At 40.9% G+C, this 24,228-nt stretch overlaps 1 protein-coding gene across 2 annotated transcripts in view; it reads left to right on the plus strand.

Annotated features, from left to right (window-relative positions):
• The window catches only part of nova2 (NOVA alternative splicing regulator 2), a 129,062-nt gene extending 106,247 nt beyond the window's left edge, over positions 1 to 22,815 (plus strand). For both annotated transcript variants that reach the window (XM_084717511.1, XM_084717512.1), the window contains one exon: positions 17,947 to 22,815. In XM_084717511.1, coding sequence (XP_084573637.1) covers positions 17,947 to 18,969 — 1,023 coding nt within the window. In that variant the 3' untranslated portion in view covers positions 18,970 to 22,815. The remainder of the gene's footprint in view (positions 1 to 17,946) is intronic.
• Positions 22,816 to 24,228: the final 1,413 nt, after the last annotated feature.

A 24,228-nucleotide genomic window follows, 5' to 3' on the forward strand; every position in this document is an offset into this window, starting at 1 on the left:
CAAATGCCAATGGGTTCCCAGATTGAGCCATTTGGAACCAGGCTGTTTCCGGGAACAAAACCTTCTTTGCAAAAGTTACATTTGATTGAGTTTAACGAAACAAAATGGCAAACTTTGCTACACCTCTGGTTTCTCTTTCTGCATCTGTTCTTGGATGCACTGTCACAAGCAACAGAGAGTGACCTTTTCCAGCATGCATTTCAGTTCAGTATCGGCTGATATTTGTCCCTCTACCACAGCAGCAGTTAAATGTTTGCACCAAAACAGTGACGTAATTAAAAACTCTGCTGAAAGTCTTCGACACACACAGGGGCATCATGGTGCATTCAGGTTCACCTCATAAACTCTGCACTCTAGATTGCATTATAGGGTGAAGCACATGGGCGCTGACTGAGATGTCATGGTGCATTCAAGTGCACCTCAAACCTCAGAAATTCTACTTAAATGGCCACAAAGTTATTTAAACAGGGACATTAAATATTATTATTATTTTCTTTTGTTGAAATACAGAGGCCTACATCTTTCAGTACTTTATTGTTTTTTCACCACATTTTTAACGATTAGATGCTAAAATCATAACAATATTCCATGCATTTCTACATAGGCAGACATGTAAAATTCTATTTAAAAAAATCTAACAAATTGTTATCAGTAAACTCAACTATATTTTGTCCAACAGGTTGTTGTTTTACACTTAATATACAATGTTGTTGGGAATAGTTAAATAATGCTACATGATAGAAGGTTTAGCCAATATTACTTCCAGTGACCCAAAGATCCATATTGGAACATCTTTATAATACGCTACTAATAAATATGTCCTGCAGGTCTCAAGAGCTCACACTCGAGACTGCACTTGCTTGCACACTTGCACAAGTGTGAAGTCGATCACATGAACACTTGTGGAGAAAATCAAAGGACACACAGACTCCTTCCATTTATAAAAATGATTGATTATAGCCTTTTTCACAAGCATAAATTCAAGAAACTAAACCAAACATCAGACATGTGCATCAACAATAAATCTGCTCTGTCCCAGTCTATTGTGTGAACTTGTGATCAGGGTTTTACACTCCCGAGCTGTGTTACCTTCTTACGTAACATTTTATCTATTTTTTCCCCTTCAGTCCTGTGATTTGCAGCTTCTTCCTCTCTGCTGACTCAGCAGAATAGCACGCTCCGTCTCTCTGTGCCTCTTTATCTGCTCCAAACGCTGACGATCGAGGGTCTGCATTTTATTATCGCTGCTGTAATTCATATTTCCCTGCACTGTTTTACACACGTGAACACCACACTGAGGAAAAAAATCAAACTCAGATGGGACTGTTGTCTGTCTCACTTCCCGTCATTGTTTCTGTCTTTAAAGGGAAAATTTGGCACTTTTTACAGGGATGTCCAGTCAGACTTGATGGTAAACGTAGTGAAATGAAGCAATAAATTCCTCAGTGTGCTTCTTTGACTGAGAAAGATGAGACACGGAGGAGAGGCTGTGATATCTGACAGTTTATTACACAAACACGTTTTTCTTTTTTGGAGCCCTTTAAGGAGACATTTTAATCTGTTTCTACAGTATGTGTAAGTACCCGCAGCTCTGTGTGCTCTGCAGATGAATCTTTTCATCCTTTTATTTTGACACTCGGTGTAAGAAGTTAATGACCTTCCTGACAAGTTACCATTTGTGCTTTCGACTCCGCTGCCAGGAAACCGTTGTAGTTCATTTTCCTGCAGCTCAGACTGATTGGTGTGGAGGAGGATTTAAAAAAATGATCAACAGGTTTGATCTGTTCACCTCCCACACGTGTCGTCTGTATGTTAATATTCAACACACTCTCCCACTAATTGTGTATATTCTCATTTGCGATTTACATTCAATATGAGTCGGCTGGGATGTAGATGTGTGTAAAATAGTTTCCCAGACTAGTTTCTCATCTCATACTGTTGACATTTTTATTATGCCTCCAGACTAACAACAGCTGGAGGTTTTATGTTTTCAGGTTGCTGATTCGTCAGTGCGTGTGTACGTAGCATCCTCTTAAATACGATATGTCAGGAAAACCTTGAGAGGGTTAAACTTCAACTCTGAGTCAAGGATGAACCGATTAGAATTCGGTGGTCAAAGGTCACTGTGAGCAGTAACTCAAGAATTCATGCGCTAATTCTGACAAAATTTCACATAAATGTCAAAATAAAAATGATGAAGTGAACCAATACTTGAAACCACTATCAATCAAACAATCGATAAAGATTTGTCAGAGCAATGGATTAACCATTAATTAATTATAGGGTATAAAACTTTTTCCCCCCTCTTTTCAACTTTTTCTGGGAGATTTTGTAATATTTTCCCTCATTTTAAGCCTAAGTTTAAGTTTCCTTATTCAACAAATGGATCAAAAACAGTTTCAGATGAGGAGCAATTACTGCCATGAATATTGATTAAATATCCATGAATTCATTTTTTTATTGGTTAAATTCTTAATGGCGATTAATGATTAATCATTCTGCAGCATTTTGTCTTGTTTTTCATTTATATTTATATTTATATTCATATATTTGTTTGTTTTCATTGGTCTGTTTGTGATCACTTCACCTTATTGGCTACAAAAATGCAGATGAAAGTTTTGGACATTAATTCAAATTTTGCTCAGTACTCAGCTATGATTTTAGAAGTAGCTGAGTACAATACAAAAACTACTTAATTACAGTAATTTGAGTATTTGTAATTAGTTACTTCCACCCCTGCAGTGATGGCAGCTTGATGCTGATGACAGGATGGGGGTCGTCTTGACAGATTTTGCACCTAAACCAGCTCGTTTCCATCTTGTCTCGTCAAATGATGAAATAGAGACCTGATACTGCACAACATCAACACACATATTACCCAGCAATCATCAAAGCAGATCTTTATTCAACGAAAATACCAAAACAAATCAGAAATTCTTCATTTTTTAAAAATAGTTTATGTATAGTTTTAAGGTTTATGTAGAATAAGCATGTAATTTTGTTACAGACTGCTGCTGAGAGGGATGGGTTTGACTTTTCGAGGGCATATACAGCAAATGGCACCATTTTTAATGGCACAGTCACATTTCTGAGGTGGCAATCTAAGTCACACATTACTCTTCAACACTGTGTTGGAGCGAGAACCCCACCCCATGGGCAAAGTCTTCACTACATATTGTATGAGTCAAGTAGTCCAAGTCTGTTTGACATAAAACAATAATCCAGTTTTTATTCATAAAGGACGCAGAGTGCAAAGACCTGGTGCACATCAGTCATCATCACACCCCTCAAACAGTCAAAACAAAAATAATATGACAAAATTCTGCTTCACACCTGTTGGTAACAATCTCACACCAAGTCGTACTTCTGAGAGGAAAGAAAGTGAAGAAGTGAGAGTCAGTCTGAAGGATTATTGTCACAGACAGAAGGAGGAGCCAGGATGACAACCAGGAATAATCCTCCTGCTGCTCAAACTTTACAGACATTCTTTGGAAGAATTATACTCAGAAAAACATTTGTGTATATTATGATACTGGCCAAACTCCATATCTATAAATGTAAGTTTATGGATGTGGAGTAGCAAAGCAACACTGTTTAATACAAAAGGCAGTTGAACCTGTAATGGATTGTAGTGCATTAAAAAATATATATAAAGCTGTTAATCCCCCCAGTGTTAAACTATATATCCATTTAAAGAGAAACCCCTCCTCCCTCCCAACAACTCAACAAATGTCTGAGTACATTGTGCACATGCTAAAGTCAACACTTTATGTTCAGCATCAAATGGAAATACTTTAGACATAATTTAAAGCCTGCACTCGTCTACAAAATTCAGCCGGACATGTTTGGTATCTCTGGAAACTTTGGAGCCGCCATTAAAGTTTTGTGGGTTCAAACGAGTCTTGGCTGCGCAACGCGCATGTAATGGTGGTGGCAGAGGACGGTCATGACAAGTAAATCAAACACACACAATGTTTAACAGTGAGGGGGAAAAAATATCGGTGGTCTGGACTGACGGTAAATTCATTAATTCATTCATTTTCATTTACAAATCAGGAACATTTTTAAATTATTCAAGCACTTGTAGTTTAAAACACAGTAAAATTATGTAATTCATGTTGTGTGTGTGTGTGTGTGTGTGTGTGTGTGTGTGTGTGTGTGTGTGTGTGTGTGTGTGTGTGCATCTTCAAGTACATGATGACACATTTAAGGTTCTCAGGAGAGGAAAATCTGTTCAGGAGATCACTCAAACTGCAGCATTTCAGGACAAACGCCAGCCTGAATCCTTCCCCTACAAATGCCCAAAATCCATATGTGTATGTGTCCCATCATGCTGTATAAACTCTATGTGCGTATGGATATATTTGTGGGTGCGTGTGTGTGTGTCTTTACACATGAATGTCCCCTTGCTGTCAGTTATTGTACCCCGGGCTTTTCTGTCCTGCAGTTATTTTTAACCTGCAGGGGGATTTCTGTGCTCCTGGACGGGCCAGAGAATGACAGGAGAAAGACGGTGAGAGGGATGACATCGTGGAGATAGACGGGGTGATGAGGGGGGAGGCAGAGGCAGAGAGGGAGGGGGGGGGGAGGCGGCTAAGCCTGTGGATCAGGGGGAGGCAGATTAAGCTAAAGTCCCCTGCTTAAGACTTCAAAGTTCAAACTGCAGCAGCCTCAACAGTTGTCCCCTGTCCTCCACTGTGTGTGCGCGCGTACATCTCTGAGAACACGTCCGTATTGTTTTGCGTGTGTGTTTGTTTATCTTTGAATGTGTGTGATTGTGTGCACACAAGTAAATGTGAAATTCATGAATTCATGAGCATCTTTGCATGTGTGCATCTTCACCCATGTTTGTGTGCATCTGTGTGTGTGTGTGTGTGTGTGTGTGTGTGTGTGTGTGTGTGTGTGTGTGTGTGTGTGTGTTGGCCACCAGTGACAGCACTGACAGACAGCTTTGTGACCTGGATGGAACGCAATACAAAGTTTGGACGAGAAAACAGCTCGTGTACCGCCATGACAGTTCTGACATAGTGAGAGACAGAAGAAGAAAGGAGGGAAAGAATGGAAAGATGGAGGGATGAAGGAGTGATGAGGGATAAAAAAAAAAAGGGAGAGCGATCAGAGGGAAAGAGAGGTTTTAAGTTTCAGGAAAGCAGTTATGTGATTTATTTATCTGCATAAGAGAATTTAATCAAATTTTGACTATTTCTAATTCATTAGTACGCAACGTGACACATATGAGATTAAATCAAGCTTGAGTTGTTTTTATCTGTTTGAAAAACAGCTATTAGACATTTTCAGACCATGCAAGAATTTGTAAAAACAAAGGACGAGTACATTTGAATGATTAAAAGAATAAAAATGCAGTTTAAAGGTTTGCATGAAGGAAAAGTCAAACTACACCAAATGCTATTTAAAGGGAGGTGTCGACACATCCCCAGTTTGGGGCAATGCCAGTGTAGAAAGCTAAGAAATGAACTGCTGTGGACAGGATCGGCAACAAATCCACCTAAAAAAAAATCAGTGTCAGTTCAATACGCTATATTTAGAATATTTTTACTGCTTTACTTTGCCATCAGACAGCCTTTTCTGACAGAAAGCCGTCATCAAATAAGCCAAATATTGATCTCTCTAAACCAACCAACCTTTGGCAAAATCAGTCATTTTACCTCGCAGAACATGGGAGTTGCAAGTCCACTACTGCCTCAATAGGTTAGTCTGTTTGTGTTATTGTGTGACTTTGGTGTTTTAAAGGAAAGTTAGACTCACTTAAGTCACACAATAACACAAACAAATCACCAGATCAAGGCAGCAGTAGACCAGCAGCTCCTGTGTTTCTGCCAGGTAAAATTACTGATTTTGCCAATGGAGTTTGGTTGGTTTAGAGAAAACATTATCTCTCTTAAATAACTGCAGATTCCCTTCAGAGAAAATGCTCTAAATACTTTAATACATACACTTAAACTCATATTGATTTTTTTTTTAATGTTTTTTTTTTTTTTTTTTTTACATTGGTAACTTTCCATTCACAGATTCACAGATTTGCACTAGGATGGGATGACGCACAAGCACAAAAACAATAATACAACCCTGATCTAATGCTACGAAGTGTTTCAGCTCATTGCGGCTGTATTTTAAACTAGTCTGAAGGTGAAAAAGCTTTTAGAGAAACTCTTTGTGGAGTGTTAAACAATAAAACTGAACGATGCCGAGCCTGATGTGCCATTAATTATTCAACAAAATGAATTTCGATTGCTGTTTATCACATAATGTCTCCTACAGAAACATTCGTGGCTCTGAGTGAATAATGAAATCTTCTCTGTCAGCGCTCAGAGGGTTTTACTGAATTTTTCTTTTTCTGGCTCAGATTTTCAAAAAAATAAATAAATAAATAAAATTCAGACAGAGAGAAGACAGAAGTCGGAGAGGCAGCCAGCCGGAGCTGCGTGTTAATACATCTACATGACAAGGTTAAACCCTGACAAACCACCGCAACATCTGCGCGCGTGTGTGTGTCTGTGTGTGTCTGTGTGTATCTGTGTGTGCTGTCATGGTTGTTAACAGTTTGCTTGTTTCCTCGTTTGTTAAATGAGACTTTACTCTCTCAGATTTCAGTGCTTTTGTAACCTCAGCACCTTGTTCCTTATCACTGCTACTTGTCTACGCAACACATACACACACGTATACACACAATATACATTTACAGATACACAAAATGACTTATATGCTTTGGTTAATGAATCATAAACAAACATTCGCCTCACCTCGGCCTCGCTGCCTCTCTGCTCTGTATGATATTTCACTGTTTTATTTTTATTGCTGTTTTTATTGATGTATTATCTTTAATTATTCATCTTTTATCATCTTAAGGCTAGAGCTGATAACACTGGAGACAACTGCACGAGTAAACTGTTTTTTGAAAGTAATCAACCGAAAAAATACTTCAGATATTGGTCACTTTATTCAGTCCAAATGAAATGATTGGATGGGCTTATTACAGGGCAACGACAGCCACAGATACAGGATTTATTTGTTTATTTATTTATTTATTCATCTATTTATTGTCACATCGTTTCAGTTATTAATTGCTGTTCGGATGTTAAGAGAATTTCAACAACTCTAACAACAAATGCTTCCTGAGTAAATTGTCTACTCTGGCTTTAACTTCCCATCTTTTATTGTTGTTGTTGTTGTTTTCTTAGTCAGTTAAGTTTTTGGGGATTTTTTTTTTTTTGTTGATGTGCATTTGTTTCCTCATTTTTAACATTGTTTTTCTTTTGTCGGTCTCTTTTAAAGCACTTTCAATTGCGTTTGATTTGTTGGAAAGGTGAAAATGTGTTTTCATAAGGAATTAAAAACCCCTTTAACTGGTGGAAGCTCTGTCACTTTCTAATGAGTAAATTAAGGAGACAATTTTGTCCTAACAGGGATTTTGACATCTGTCCTGATTGATCTTTGGTTCTGAATCGATGCAGTCATATCTGTGATTCTTAAATCAGTTTTCTCATCGATATCAGTTCCTGTTTGCACACCTTTTCTGTGATTCTGAACCTTTTTGTTGTACTTTTCACACATGTTCTGCAACTCTGCAGTTATGTCGACATCACATCACATCATTTTCTGTGTTTATTTATGTGAGAAATATCCAGTAAGAATCAGCTGAGCACGGACCAATTAGTGAGCTAAATGGAATTGTTTAGATGTTGAAGAAATGATGAATAGTGTGGTGTTAAAATGGATAAATAGCATCTGGTTTTCGTTTGATTGGACAACAGGGGCAGTCTGAATGTCTGAATGTGACTCACCCGTCTGCTGAGTGCAGGGAGGAGGAGGATGAAGTAGTTGGACGAAGAGCGGCGAGGTCACAGAAGTGGATGCAGAGAGTTCGGCTGAATACAGGGATTCAATTTGCTTTGGATGATGGTGAAAAGCAGCTGCGCTTTATTCTGAGCTTGAATTGAACTTGAACCAGCGTTAAATTTGGCAGCAAGTATCGATTTAGTTTTAGTCAGAGTCTTTTGGCTAAAATCACGTATCATCTGATTTGTTTTAGTGGTTAAACATGTTTGTGTAGGAGTGTTTCCTGGACTTTTGAGGCGCTCTTTGGATAGAGACACATGATTGCACTAAAATCACAAAAAAAAAAAAAAACTCCCAAGGCAGTCTACTGTAAAACAATTAAAATGCTTTTAGCATCACAGCATGGTCATGTTAGACCTTATGAAACAAACAATCTCCACTGTGTTTCAGCATCAAGCCTTCAAAGACAGTAAGGACATTTAAATCATTTTCAAAGAGAGTATTTGGGAGTTTTTGGGAGTTTTGTTTTAATTTTAGTCTAGTTGTAGCTGACCAATTATTGTGGGATTTAGGGAAATGTCTTCAAACATGCTTTCTTCTTTTTGTTGCGTATTTATTTCAGTTTGAGGAGAATGAGACTTTGTCAATAAATCTTACAATTAGCAGCTGCTAATCAGTACAGGACAGCAGAGGATTCTTTAAGCTTGTTTTGTATTTTAAGTGTAGAGAAAACACACCGGCTTTGGTGAGCAGATAAAATAACATTAGCTTGAAAAAAACAGCAGGATTAATTAACACTTTAAATTTAAATTTTTAACGTTGTTTCAGGCTCCTGCAAAGTCATTTAGATCTAATCCCATTGACGACTTCACAAACACGACTTCACAAAAAAGACCCAGGTGAAGTTGATTGCGTGACGAGCAGCCAAATTTTGGCCGGCTGGATGAGGCTGTTGGGGTTTAGTGTCTCACCATGTTGTTTCAGAGTGTTCCAGTAGAAATCACTGACTGTTTTTTTGTCTTTTTAAGTTGTAAAAATAGTCAAACTGTTGGCTCAAAGTATGAACTATAAGCAGTTTGACAGTTTTGGCGTTCATAAACCTCCGACAGTCAAACCCTGAGCTTATTCCAAATTTGTCTCCACTGCTGACATTGATTTGGACTTATCTGCTAAGCCAACATCCCTGCTTAAGTCGACACTTCCCATCGCTGCTCCTTCACAGCATTTGCCTGAGCATATTCACGAACAGGAGATTGGCTTTGACCTTCGACCTCGGCCCAGCAGCTGCAGCAACAGGACGTTCTAGTCAGCAGCTGGATGGACGCCAGACGCCCCTCTCTCCTCCTCTCCTCCTCTCCTCTGTGCAAAAGTTTCTCCCAACAGATCTGAAGCTCTTCAAGGAGAAAAAAAAATAAAACAAAAAAGGGAGACACCAGAGATGAGAATACTTCACAATAAAGCCTCAAACCAGAGCAAAAAGAAAAACATGAAAGAGGCATCGCTGTAGGAGCGATTGCCTGCATGCTGCCAACTGTCACATAATCTTCTTCTTTGTGGCGGCTGTGCAGAAAGGTGCTGCGAGCAGAGGATTGTGGGTAGGTAGGAGGCTGTCTGGCTGAGTCGGCCATTAGAGCGAGCTGAACGAACCGCGTCAGCTAAATAAAAGCAGGATGAAGATGATGATTTCACATTAAAACACCCTTCAGAGTGCGCGTGTGGGAGTGCGTGTGTTTGACCTTGTGAGAAGAGGTTCAGTTTATTGGACACAAAGAATAAAAAGGCAGAAAAGAAGGAACAAAATGAAAGCTTTTGAAGACTGCAGCAGCAAAACACTGTGAAGGCTATATATGGAACGACAGGTCTAAACCTCTTAAAATCTGCAAAAAAATGAGTTGGAAGGAGAGAAAAACGACAATATGGAGGGAGAGAAATGTGAGGAAGGAAAGGCGAGCAGGCGGAGGAGGAGTGGATGCGAACGGAGAACCTCATTAGCAGAGAATCAGTTGGATATAAAGATGGTAGATGTGATCATTAGGGCCAGGGGGGGATCAGACATCTCTGTACGCGACTGTTTATCCTCCCACTTCTACAACAACGCTCTGTGCATGTGTGTGTCTGTGTGTGTGTGTGTGTGTGTGTGTGTGTGTGTGTGTGTGAGGATGTTTCAGAGGATGAAAGGGTTCATGGGTAAAAATCTTTTTGGCTCCCTCCCTCGCTCCCTCCTCTCGTCGCCTGTCACTTATTTCTTTTATCCCTCGTCTCCATTTTTACCCCCCGCCGCCCGCTCATCTCCTCAAAACTGCAAAAAACAACCACCCTGAAAAATGTTGCCACGTGAACGAAAAAATGTGCTGGAACGTTTTCAGATGCAAAAATTAGACGTCTGAATGAAATTTAAAGCGGCAATGAGCGCCAGGGAGTGGTATTTCTGTTGGCAAACCTTTAACAGCACAAACTGTGATCACAGAATGGGGATCAAGGAGAACAGAGGAGAATCTTTACAAATGTTTCCATCTGTCAGAGGCTTTTATCCAAAACTACACCCAAAAAAATGTCTAAAATTTTTTAGCAAATAATATAAATGCTCACCAAGGTAGAGAAAGGGACAGAGGTTTGCTAAATGTAAATCATATTCATTATAATAACTAAACAAATAAAAATGAAATGCTTTAAAGATGCAACAAGTTCTTCTTTTGCACTTCTTGGATAAAACAAGTCTTCCACATTTTTCCATGTTATCATGGAAAAACACACACTGCCCTCTTCATAAGATACACTTGTACAATCTGTGATTCAGTACAAGAGCTCCGCTGTAAATTCTGCATTTACAAAGATAATAATGTTAAGTTTTGACTGACATTTATTGCCCTTTATTATTTTGAAGTTGTAGTTTGCAGAGATGTTCAGCTGGACTGCATTATATTGAGAGATGCTGCTAATATTATCGGGCCAGAATGTTAGAAACAGCTGTATGTATATATATATATGTATATATATATATATATATATATATATATATATATATATATATATATATAAGCAAGGTTTCTCAAAAATATGCAGCCTTAATAAAGTTTGGTGGAAAGGTAGGAGAGGGGCCAAACAACAGGGAATTCACTTCCTGGTTCAAAGGAGCCAGATTCAAAGATGCATGTAAAAAGACAGAAATGTGCAAAAATATTCCTTTTGACTGATATTCAAATTCAAATTTTGTGATTTGAAATTTTTCAGTAGATGATAACAGGTGACGCAGAAAATGGCTGTAAAAATGGTGAGTAACATTGATGAGCTCTTCCCAGAATTTATTGATGAGGCTCATGATGGTTTGTCAAGTGGGTCCCCAAGGGAAAAACAAAAAGTTTGGGAAACACTGCATTGATCATTGGAAAAATCTATTGTCACAATGCTGAAAACATGGCTGTTTTTCTTAGCTCCTATAAAGCCCTGCATACATATAGTTCAGTTTTATAAATCTCGATCATTGTAGAACTGGAGTAGCCCTGTCTCCTGCAAATTAAATTACGTTTGTCTGCTAATAAAAATAATGCTGACTAAAATACATTTTCTGTTAACATATTAAGGAAATAGTTGTTAGAGTGGTTGTACTTTGCAAGACGATGCAAAAATGTTGATACTGAACATTTCAGTAAAATGCTCATTGACATTTTTTTCCCTGCAAAATATACAAGCTTGCATGACACTGTCCAGTCATATAGTGAGTAGAATATTACTCAGAAACGCAGTGACTTGAGACATTTATTTACCAGAAATGACACTCTTTCCCTAACCCTCTCCCACAGTGCTTTTATTGCCCAAACCTACCCTAAATGACGATATTTCCTCTTTTGTCTGGACGTGAAACCCCCAGACTGTGGCGTTAAAGTTCCGCACTTTGTGCGCCTGCCATCCACCCCGACCGCCAGACTTTGTTTGTGAACATAATCCAGCCAGAAATTACGTTGTCACCACAACATAATTATGTAAACAGTTTAGTAATATACAAACATAATTTGTAGGAGACGAGGTTGACTGGGCACACATGCACAGCCTCATTCTCACTCCTAGAATTGGCCATAAGTGAGTGTAAACGCGCCCTTAATCAACCAGTTACATATTTATATCATCTCCACCAGTGTTCTTATTTTATTTTCACTAGTTTACCATAAACTCCTGCATTCAAATCATATATTTTGTTGCAGAGGTGGCCCAATAAACAAAACATTTTCAGTCATTAAAATAATAAATATAGAGGACTGTGCAGAGATGGGGATGGCTGGTTGATATTAAAACATGATTATATTTTGTTTTTGATACCTCCGGAAAAACTACTGGCCTCGAATTTCATAAAACTCAGTGGAAGAGTGAAGCATTGGCCAAGGGAAAAAAAAAAAACAATTTTGGATACTCTAATTATTTTTCACTCTCATTAGCATTGTGAGTTGGGGCATTAGGCCTTGGCAGAGGTCTGTGCTCTTTCAGTGCCCCTCTAGTTTTGAATTAATTAGTGATTAAATGTTTTGGTTTACAAATTTGAACCATCGTGTGATGTCGAACAGTGGTTTGAACATCAGTTTAATTTTTTTCCATGTGATTTTGTTTACATTTGCCATATGTCTGTAGAAATAAATAGAAGAAAAAGATAAGATAATAATATTTCTATAATTATTTATGGTGCTTTCTAGTTAAAAAAGGTACCTTGATTTGCTCCTCAGAGCTCAGAGGAGATAAAAAAAAGAGTGGCTGAGCTCCGGCAGTGTTCACACTTTGTTAGCACTCTGCTCTTCTCATTAATCTACACAGGACAGCAGATTGTAGCGCAGCCTCTGATAGCAGCGGGACGTAAACAGACGTGTTGAAGGTGCCTCGCTGTGTTCGTGCCTCACAGTAACAACACTAATCAATAGAAACGGACTACAAACTTCCACTCGTTCTGAGAGGAAAGATGAATGAACAAAAAAAGGTGGTGAGGGGGGACAAAAATCACACCTGTTAATCCCACAGAGAGACGCCTCACAAACAAACACTCACAGGGGAAAGATAATTCTCTAATATTTAACTCGAGCTGCGAGAAGTGGATACGTGAGGCTGTCTGCAGGTTTGAAGTCGCTCGTATTATCGGCTCCCTCCTGCATGCCTCTTAATAATTTTCTATTTCTATGTAAATTCGTCTTCCGCCTGGCAGAAAGCTGCGGGTGCAGAGATCGAGCCGGGGAATGCGGCGTGGCAACAAACTGCCGCATCGAGGCTGCCGCCGCGCACATGTTGTTCGGCTTAAAACTGCAGCAAACAGGGGGGAGGAAGCAGGAGGGATAAAGGAGAGGGTGAGACAGGCAAGATAATTGGACGGCCTTCACATTTTTCTATTGTAAGTTGAATTGATCCCTCTCTCTTTTGAGTTTCTTTTTCCTTCTCCTCCCTTTTTTTGTGCACACAGAAAACAAAAAAATAATAGCGCACATCCACCTCTTTTCTCTCAGTTTGTTGAATTGATCACCCCTCCCTCCTTCTCACTCTGTCTCTTTCATTCTGTCGTCCTCTTTTCTTCATCAAGGCCAAGTCCATCTATCTCTCCAGCCCTCCCTCCCTCCCTCCTCCTCCTCCTCCTCCTCCTCCTCCTCCTCCTCCTCCAGCCCACAATCTCTCCATATGAATGTTCGACATTCAGACAGACAGCACATAGCAGTGGCGGTTTGCTGTGCAGAGAGTGGGATCAATGCTAAGAGGAGAAAGCGCGGCACTCGTACGCACACCCACATTTATTTGCCAGGCGGCTAATGTGCAGGAGAAGTCAATAACACCTCCTGCAGGTGTACTTGTTTGTGAAAAAACGACATCGCAAGAACAATTTCTATCATTCTGTGTTTGCGCTGAAGAACAGAGTCACAGATTTTTGTTGCAGCAGAAGTTTTTTTCTTTTTTGGTCGAAGGTTGACGGAGTCTCACACCTTCCTCTGGTCTGCTTCCATTCAGCAAACTCATGCTTTCAGTGTGCACTGAGCTCAGTGCTGCAGCAGTGAGATGCGTCACTCACTGCCGACGTCAACAGAGCAGCAGTGAACCCTTCAAGCACCAGGTTCAGTCAGACCTCAGGGCTGGGTTTGGATCAGGACGCAGCATCAGAACTCGATAACTTGAAGGTATCGACTGACATAACCCAGGACCAAATAGAATCAAAACTTCTCCAGTCAAACAATACCTGCATTTGATCCTTTTTGTTCCCAGATGTAGAGAAAAATCACTATGGTTCGATTTAATGCGGTGTGTGATTGGCCCTGTACTGCAGCGGCTACAACCCAATCATTCTGTGGTGTGGTGAAGTGGAGCGCAGTGTGTTTGATGAAGTTGGTGGGTCAATATGTCGAGATCAGAGGTGGCAAAAGTGCACACATTCTTCACTGAAGTAAAAGTGCAGATACCTCTGAAAAAAAGAAGTTTCTGGTAAAAGTAGCACTGATCTAACTTCTTTATTCAAATAAAAAAGGAAAAATACAGGCTCTGAAATGTACTCAGAGTATGAGAGTAAAAAGTCGCCCTCAGGAGGACATTTTTACCGTCAGTTTCCACACAAAGCTCACTGAACCTCCACATTTTTCCACAGTAAATATGCTGTAAATATCAGCGGTTGTTTTTTGATTAGTTTGAATCCCAAGCAAACACATTTTGGTGAGTAGCAGCTCTAATTAAAGACGCCTTCATTCATTTTTCACAAGTCAAGGTGTTCATTCTTGTTATTACATGTCTTTGTTGAATACTTGATTGTGATTGGTCATTCACAGCATTCTAAGGACCGTTGCTATGTGTATCAGACTGTTGTTATGAAGGACAGACCGTTGCTATGGACACAATTCTGAACATAGACTCTGGAGGACCAATAAAAACACTGTTAAACCATGTAACCATGTAATAAGCAGGATAATGTACAGTGAGCCGGTCATTATTGTGAAATAAACCCCTTCAGGATGATCGGATTTATTTCACAATAACAACCTGCCCACTGTACTTTGTCCCTTACATATCAAATACCAAATTAATCAGTGGAAATGTAGATATCTGACGTCTATTGAAACTCAGTTACAGATATTTATAATTCAATTTTGACGTGTTATAATTCGTGTTGACGTGTTATAAAAAGTTGCCATATCAATAATAGAATTGATCTAAAATATAATATCTAAAGCTCAAATCTCACCAGTCAGAATTTTCCATACTGATATCAACATTTCAGTTCCTATAGTTGCAATGTTCATTGCAAAAGTCCACGATTCAATGGATGACAAGTGATATCTGGGGCAAAAAATGAATTACATCAAAAAATGAAAGCTCTTGGTGAGTTTCTTCCTACTGAAAAAGGAGCACAAGTGAATTCTAAACCAATCCAGAGTTGTTAATCAAAAACAAAAAAAAATGTAATGCAGAACAAACTGCACTATTTGGGGCCAAAGGAGCATAAGTACACTTAAAAAAATAAATTAATTAAATGTTGCTTCCGAAAAAGTGCATGTCACTTGCTTCCAAATCAAAAAAGACAGAAAAGTCATCATCATCATCCACGTGTTAAAGAAGTTTTCATATTAAAGTTTGAATTTAATAAACAAAGTCAGGACAAAGTTTGGTCATATTTTGTTTTGGCTCTCTTGCAAAGTCAGTCAAATGTCATTTAAGCCCCTCTGGTTCCCAACTCTCACAACTGCTCTTACATTACACATATTATAAATTAAATTCTATACATCTAAAGTTGAATTCGGGCTGGCCAATTACATGTTTACAGGGCTCACCATAGTGATGGTAATTTTGTAAACACACTATCAATGATTGATTAAAAAATAGTAAAAATAACTGACTGATTAATCAATAATAATAATAATAAACATCATTAGTGGCGCCCCAGTTGCAGGCTTGAGTGAAAATACCGCATTACATTCACTTCATGTTAATGGCCTCCCACAGACGAGCAGTACTGTGGATCAATTCTCCAATAACTGCAAAAAAGTAAAAATAAATAAATAAAAAATCAACTAAAGTGCATCACATCCGTTGGTTGTATTGTATACGGTGTTCTATATGATGAACAGGAGTATATGTATATAAATATGTGAAATGAAACATGCAGCGCTGTGTTTGGACATGTAGGGTGTGTGTCTGTCTGTGTGCATGTCCATGTGTGTCTGTGTGTCATCGCCTCACTCCCTTTCACTACCCTTTGAATGCTGGAGCTGTGTTTCCATGGCAACGCTGACCCCTGGGAGTCAATGTTATTTTTTTCACACAAGTAGCCTCTTTAGAATTCCTCCCTCTCTCTCTCTCTCTCTCTCTCTCTCCATCCATCCTTCCCTCCCACTCTGTTTACCTCTCTCTACCTCTCCGTCTCCTCTTCTCTCAGCACTTTATCTCCTTCTCCTCTTTTCTCTTCATTTGTACCAAAGAAATGAAAAAAAAAAAACACTTTTTAATAGTGATTTGTTCAGGTGGTGGAGGCACAATCCATAGTGTTGAATGTCTGTCTCACATCTCACACCGCTGACACGCACACACACTCGGTACATCGGGAACTCTCTCTGCATTCAGACGTGGTTCAGTCTCTTCTTTCTCTGCGTCTTTTCTTTGGCTCTTTTTTGTCTCCCGTCCTTCTCGAGGACACCTCTGAAAAGCAGCTCCTGACAAAGTCCTTTTCAGCGCTGACCTTGCCTTTAAAGTCTAAACTCTTGAGCTGAACGATGTGCGCACCGTTTCACCGTGTTCTGCATGACAAAAGGAAGATTTTTCATCGCCAATCTCCGTCGTATAATTCTGCTTCATTTTCTCGTTGTGCCGCATATTTAGGATTCAAGAGGGCTTGTTGTCATGCATGTTTAATTGTAACATCACAGGTGTGACATTGTCTCTTTTTGTCTCTGATTATTGAACAAACTGTAGAAAACATTAGGCACATCTCTCTGTAACACTGACTTGTATGTGTTTGTAGAAAGCATCACTTTACCCTCTGATCTTTCTTCTGCATCTTCCTGTCATGCCTTTAGTTGATTTAACTGTCCAATCACTAAACAAACACCTCTGTCCCTTGTGTTTCTCTGTTCAGGTAATTTCATGTCTGCTTTTATTTGTACACTGGAGCATGGTGTAAAATACAATCCAAGACCCCCTGAAAGCTTTAAAAACAGCTAATTTGGGGGGATCTCTGAAAAAAAAACTTTAAAAACTTGCAATTTACCCATCCTAAGTCCCACCCCTTTTTTGCTCCATACTCCATTAACAGGTGAGAAAACTTTGCTCACTCGATCAACTTTCTCCTTTTCCTGTAAAAACGACATAGAAGGTCACATCTTAGAGTTACTTAAAGAACCTTTCAGTTTTATTGATTTTGGAGACCCGGTGGACAAAAGCGGTAGTGTCTAATAATCACAAAATATTATGTTAAAAATAAAATTACTGAAACAACGTAGATTAGCTAGATAGTAAGATCGCGTTTTGCTAACACCAGCTAACTTCAGATGTGAATATATGACTTTTACAGTTCCCCCAACTTAACCATCTTCAAAATGCCTTTTCAACAGGAGCACATAACATGTCTAAGTACAGGAAACAGGAAAGGTGAAAGTTGACCGAGGTACCAAACTTGCTCAACTGTCACTGGAGCACAAAATAAAAATGGGCGGGACTCAAAAAGGGTCAGCTGTCTCTAAAAATGTCTGGAATATGTCCAGTATTCAATGTGCAAGTTGCAAAACATTTATTCATAAATATGAATACAGAAAAATATTGTTGTGGTGTTTCTCCTCATATTGCCATTGAATAGCTCTTTCATATGCAGCACCGTTGGAAAGTCTTTCCACCGCCGTTTTGCTGGTTATTGTGGTTACACATACAGACTCAGAACACATCAGGTCAGGAAAATACGTCAAAGATGAAGCAAAAGTTCAGTACTTGCTGTTATGATGTAGCCAAGTTGATTTCCTCGGATTGAATCCATCAAATCTTGTATATAACATTATTGAGAGACTCTGGACCACTGGACCGTCTGATTGCCACTGAAGCTGAAGTGCCATCTAAAGCAGATTTTCTATGATTGTGATGAAACGTCTGTCACAGAACAATAACTGATGATTTCTTTTCTCTTTTTTTTCCTTTTTTCTTCTTTGCTCCTCCCTCCAGGCCAAGTTGATCGTCCCCAACAGCACGGCGGGGCTGATCATCGGTAAAGGTGGAGCCACAGTCAAGGCGGTGATGGAGCAGTCCGGGGCGTGGGTGCAGCTATCCCAGAAACCCGAGGGCATCAACCTGCAGGAGCGTGTAGTCACCATCAGCGGTGAGCCCGAGCAGAACCGCAAAGCAGTGGAGATCATCGTCCAGAAGATCCAGGAAGATCCTCAGAGCTCCTCCTGCCTCAACATCTCGTACTCCAACATCACAGGGCCCGTCGCCAACTCCAACCCCACCGGCTCCCCGTACGCCAACTCCACCGAGGTCATGCCGGCCGCGGCCGCGGCTGCAGCAGCCACAGCTTCCTCTCTGCTGGGCCAGGCCAGCCTGGCCGGCGTCGGGGCCTTCCCGACCACCATGTCCAGCCTCTCAGGCAACGACCTGCTCGCCATCACCTCCGCCCTCAACACTCTTGCCAGCTATGGCTACAACACCAACTCCCTGGGCCTGGGGCTGAATCCCGCTGCAGCCTCAGGGGTGTTGGCAGCTGTAGCAGCTAATGCTAACCCCGCAGCCGCCGCCGCAGCTAATTTGTTAGCATCCTACGCCAGCGATGCATCCACCAGCGCAGCTCACCCAGCAGCTGGTCTCGGAGGCTTCTCCCTGGGATCCTTGGCCGCCGCCACAGGCGCCACCAACGGCTACTTGAGCGCCGCGTCGCCACTAGTGGCGTCGTCTCTACTGGCCACGGAGAAGCTAGCAGAAGGAGCGAAGGAAGTGGTCGAGATCGCCGTGCCAGAAAACCTGGTGGGAGCCATCTTGGGGAAAGGAGGGAAAACGCTAGTGGAGTACCAGGAGCTGACCGGCGCCAGGATCCAGATCTCCAAGAAAGGCGAGTTCATCCCCGGAACTCGGAACAGGAAGGTGACCATCACGGGTTCCCAGGCTGCCACACAGGCCGCACAGTACCTAATCAGCCAGCGAATCACCTACGAGCAGGGGGTACGTGCCACCAACCCACAGAAGGTGGGCTAAACCTGACAGCCAATGAGAAACGAGGAGGAAAAGAGGAAAAAAAAAGAGTGGGGGCTTGGGGGAGGAGTATAAAAAAGTGAAAGTGAGAATGGAAAAAGGAGAGGAGAGCAAGAATGTCAGAAGGAATCGTCCGCGCCGTTTTCTTCTGCGTGTTTTCAGTATTCTCTATTAAAAAAAATCTTTTTGACGCGGAGCAAAAATGTGCTGAGAAGACGAGGAGGGAGAGGAGCGAGTTATCACGCTGAAAAACCAAGAAAAAAATGTGTAACATGTAAATAAGGTTTTATTACTTAACGTCTTGACCTTTCGGGATTTTTTATTGTTTTGTTTTATTGTTTTGTTTTGTTTAGTAAATTAAGCTGTCTGTTTGTTTGTTTGTGTATTGTGTGGACAAAGCTGAATGCCATGTAGACAGGCCGACTGCCTGAGAGGCTACAGGAGGTGGGGGGAGGGAGGGAAGGGCATGGGCGCAGGGGAGGGGAGGGGGCGAGGGTTTACAGGGTACAAACCCTCCTCTCCCTCCTCACCTCAACCCCAGAACCCCCCTCATGGAAACAACCCTTATCCCACCCTCCCCCTGCAGCCCACACCCATCACCCTCCTGTAGGGTTTTTGTTTTTCTTCTAGTTTTGATTTGCCCCTCAGCCCCCTTTTGCCCCGCCTCCTCCTAAAGCCCCTCTCACTACTTGCCCCCACCCCACTCCCCACCCCTCCCACCCCCTTTTATAAGGGTTTTATAATGAGCAAGACTGCAAACTTTAGCCTGGTGTGTGAGGGAAGAAACGACTCCCCCTCCCTGACACCTTGTATTCCCTCCCCCTGCTTATGATCTTGCCTCTCCCCTCCTCCCCCTCTTTCTGGAGGAAGGGTGAGGTGAAATGTGGGGAGGGGTTTGTGCAGACTCGGGGGGGGGGGGGTAGGGGAGAGAATCAGCTGGGCGTTTCTTCATTTGCACACCACCACCCCCCCCCCTTCCCCTCCGTACACCCTGTGATGTATCCCACAAGCAGTGCAGCGCCGCAGGGGTGCTACGGCACGTAGCACCCCCCATACGCAGCTCTAGCGTTTGAGATAGGATGCCGAGGCGCACGCTGATGACCTCACGTAGTGCGAGACCTAGAAACGACGAGAGTGATACTGTGCAAGCTGCGGCAAACACACAGGATCTATGGCATTTATTTTTTGCAGTCTGCTGTGATAATTCTGTTAATGATATGATTATTACGATAGGAATCATCACCATCGTCATTATTTATTAATGAGTTCACCCATAAAAAGCTCAGTTGTTTCTTTTTATTTTTTATCTGTGAATTCAGGTTGACATGAATGTAAATGAGACTATTTTTGATTTTTTTTTGTTTTAATTTAAGTGGATTGAAGATGAATAGTAATGTCACATAGTGTAATATATGTCTTATTTAAGTCCAGTAAGAAAGCCGCCCCATGCAGGCATTAAGATCATTACAGTGAAGGATCACCTTATATATCCAGTCAAAGAGCAGAACAGGGAACGCACACACACGCACATGCACACACACACTGAACAAAACACTATGATGCCATATTTGGTGCTAGAAAAGGGAATTCACCATATCTATGACGCAGACTGCAGTGAGACCTCGAGATTAGCCAGAAAATATCAGTAAACCACTCGCGCCACAGGCTGCAGGGCAGCGTCTTACAGCAGCTATATTAACCCTTAAAACGCCTGGTTATCACGCTCGGCTGTCCTAGCTATCCCTGCTGTTCTATATCTGCAGTAAAACGCCCTGTTACAGTCGCTAAACTGTAACTGAAATGAATAATTGAGTTACTGCTCGGCCTGTGGTCTTCCAAACCCTAAGATGAACCCAAACCACAGACTAGATCAAGCAAAGAGCACTTACGACGTACTACTGAGACATGCAAACATTGAGTAAGAGAAACACTGAAACATGACGAGGGAACATTTGTCTGTCCGGGGTCCACTGCTACATCTGCAAGCCTCGCTACAGTAGATTTTGCTATTTTTAAGGCAGGCAGCGTGCATATCAGTAAAGCAGATAAATAGCCTCACTGATCTCTGCCCTTATCAAGCAACCGTCCGACTGCCGATGAGGTAAAGGGCAGACATGAGAGATTTTCGAGTTCGTTTCTGCCTCTGGCAAACTGCAGGTCTCCCATGGCAACTGGTTTACTGCCCACTGTAGACCCAGGAGGCTGCTGAAGATGCTGTTCTTTCTTTTGTTGTTAATTTCTTTGTTTGTGTCGTGTTATTATTATTATTATTTTTAATTTTTTTTTTTTACAATCGGAGTACACTGAATTTTTTTTGTCTTAATGCACTGTGAAGCGAGGGAGCGGTTCTCTCGGCCTATGAGGTCAGGGATGTGTGCTGTAGACGGCATCGTGATTGGACGGCTTTTTGTATGGCAGGGAATTTAAAAAAACAAAACAAAAAAAAACACACATATATGAAATATATGTTGAATGCATATGAAGAACTTCACCAGAAATGCACGTCATTTCTGAATACTGAAGGAGGAGAAAGAGACTAGGTCGATGAAGAGGATCAATCAATTGAGGTCAAGAGTTGAGATCAATTAGATTCTACTTACCTGTTGTCCTGGAAAAGTGTTTTTTTGTAACTGGAGGGTGGGATGTTGGGGGAGTGTTAGGTGTCCAGTAGCAGATTAAAGAGACTGGAACAAATTCTAAATTCACTTTTCTATCGCAGCTGTGTCTTTTTCATAAATTGATAATGTGCTGTACATCCAAATGGGCAAATCCCTGGACAGATATTTAAGTCCAACAGGAGTCGAAGTGTGACGGAATATACCAAAAATGAGGAGGGGGTTGCATTTGATTTATTGACAGCCTGGTGAGGGGAGGGAACTCCTCTTTAAGATTAAAAGAAACAAACTTTTTGATTCTTTTCAAACCAATCCGACCCAAAATCCTCCACTGTGCTATCGAATGTGTCACTCTCTGTTGGAGCGCCAGTGAGGGTTTATCTCCACAGCTTGGTAAGGAGGCTTCTTTACTCCCATCTAACACCATCCACACTCTCCTCACCCTCCCTCCTTCCCACCCGTCCTCAGTCCTCCAGTGCACTCCCATCCTGACACTACCCCGCCTCTCCTCCTACCACATCGCTCCATGGGTGACTATGTCTGGTGTTTACGATCAATGCATGTCTGCTGCTTGCCCTGACAACAACAACAAAAAAAAACAACAACACAGAAACAAAAACAAAAACAGATTGAGTCTCTTCTTCTTCTCTTTGCCTCCTCCTCCTCGGGCGGGCTGAGGCTCGGAGACGCCATCGGAAAGCGACCACACCTGCAGAGGGAGGCGTTAGTTGAGGCTGTGGCAGGGCACAGTGCACAAACATTCTAGTCTGGATCAGTGCGTTTTATTTTAGACACTGAAGAGAAACATTGCTGATTTGGATGCTGCACAAACATAGATAGACATACACATATCGTGAGGGAATATTTTGTCATTAATGGGGTTTGACTGGATTTATGTTGGATATTTGGTGGCAAAAACCTCATAAGAGCATAGGAGGATAGTGTGCTTTTGTTCCACTGTAGAACTGCACTGTGCTGTAACCCATTTTTCATGTTATTTAGCACTTGATTTATCTCTTATCAAGCAAAAGTGGCAACCATTTGCTGATTATGACTTTCCAAATGTGCTTTTATCTGTCTCATTTAATTATAAACTGAATATATTTGGTTTTTCACCTGTTGGTCTGATAAAACAAGCAATTTGTAGATAGTTCTGGGAGCTTGCAGCGGGCATTTTTCACTATTTTCTGACATTTTATACACTGAAAGTCAAAATGAAAGCTTCTCTAAGGGATTTTTAAGAGACTCAGTGTATAACTGGCCTACATTATTGACAAGACCATTCACAGTTTCTGTGTAGCTGTTCTTAATGCCTGCCACCGGGTCAGATTCTGTGCTTACATTTTTCCAGCATGAGGAGCATGTTAGCCGGTCAAAAAGAAGCAGGAGGAGATTTTTATTTACATCATCTTTAATTTTGATGTAATGTTTTGTGGTTATTGCAGGGGAAGTGCCACTGCTTTTGTCCACAGGGGGCTCCAAAATCAGCAAAACATGCAGCAGCTTTAAGATTTTGAAGAGGAAAAAAGCTAAACTGTTTCATAACCTGGACAAACCTGCTTTGTAGTCTATGGAAAGAAATTTTACCGTAATCTGAGCAGGTTTGGTATATTTCCTTCACGTTACATTGAATGCAGCACAGTTACAGTTTACAGTGGAAAAAACTGCTTTGAACTTCTTGTTGTAGGTGCCAGCTGAGTTGAGTTGAACACGGGACGGATTTTCTTCTTCATCTCATTAATTAGGAAGATCTTTTTTTGGGGGGGTTGTCTTTCACACGACGGCCAATCTCTTTAGTTATCTTAATGTTAGGGAATCGAGATAAAAATGTGATGAGTACTGGAAGCAATACACGTAGTGGCATGTTGTCTTGTCCTGTTCTTTATCCTCTGTCTGCCCATAGAAGCTTTTGGATTTTACCTGTAGATGTTGAATAGGTTTACAAGAGTAAAAAAGTTTTTTTTTTAATTTGTGGAAAATGCTGCTATTTAATAATAACTGATGTACTAAAACTACAAGGTTAAATAAAACATATCGAAATCTGTCCTTTAGCTGGAGAGGCTAGTCTCAAGTGGCAGTGTAATACACGCTCTGTTATAAGCTCTGACGATAAGTTAATAATAGTGTAATTCTAACCTGAACAAGTTAAACCTGTGCCAAAATAGGTCTTTACAGAGAGAAACTGTAAATGTGTTGATTTAAACCACATTAGATAAGAGGAGACATACTTTTGTATTAAGAAAAATGTGAAAAGTGCCAAATGAACCATATTTATAATTTACATAGGACAGGAGTAGTCCACGTGACGGTTTATAAGAACTAGCGCCTCAGTATAGCAGTTTGTTCTATGCCCTCTCTGCTCCTGCCACACGAGGAGGGACCGCCATGTTAGCCAAGTGTTAGCCAGTCCTCTGGGAACTACCCGTCCCAGAATGCAACAGCACTATGACTCTGGGGCTAGACAAATCAATATAGCGATAGGTTAGCATAATGATGCTACAAAAATGTGACTTGATAGCATTCTTAAATACAGCCTTTTATAGTTACGATGAAAATGTATTTTGTGGAAATAGATGTTATCTTTTTTGCACGTCTATATTGCATGATATCAAAGTGAAGCGTGGACAAAAAAAAAGGAAAAAAAATC

The sequence above is a fragment of the Lutjanus erythropterus genome, chromosome 4, assembly GCF_056507025.1.
Source record: "Lutjanus erythropterus isolate fLutEry1 chromosome 4, fLutEry1.hap2, whole genome shotgun sequence".
Classification (NCBI taxonomy): Eukaryota; Metazoa; Chordata; class Actinopteri; order Lutjaniformes; family Lutjanidae; genus Lutjanus; species Lutjanus erythropterus.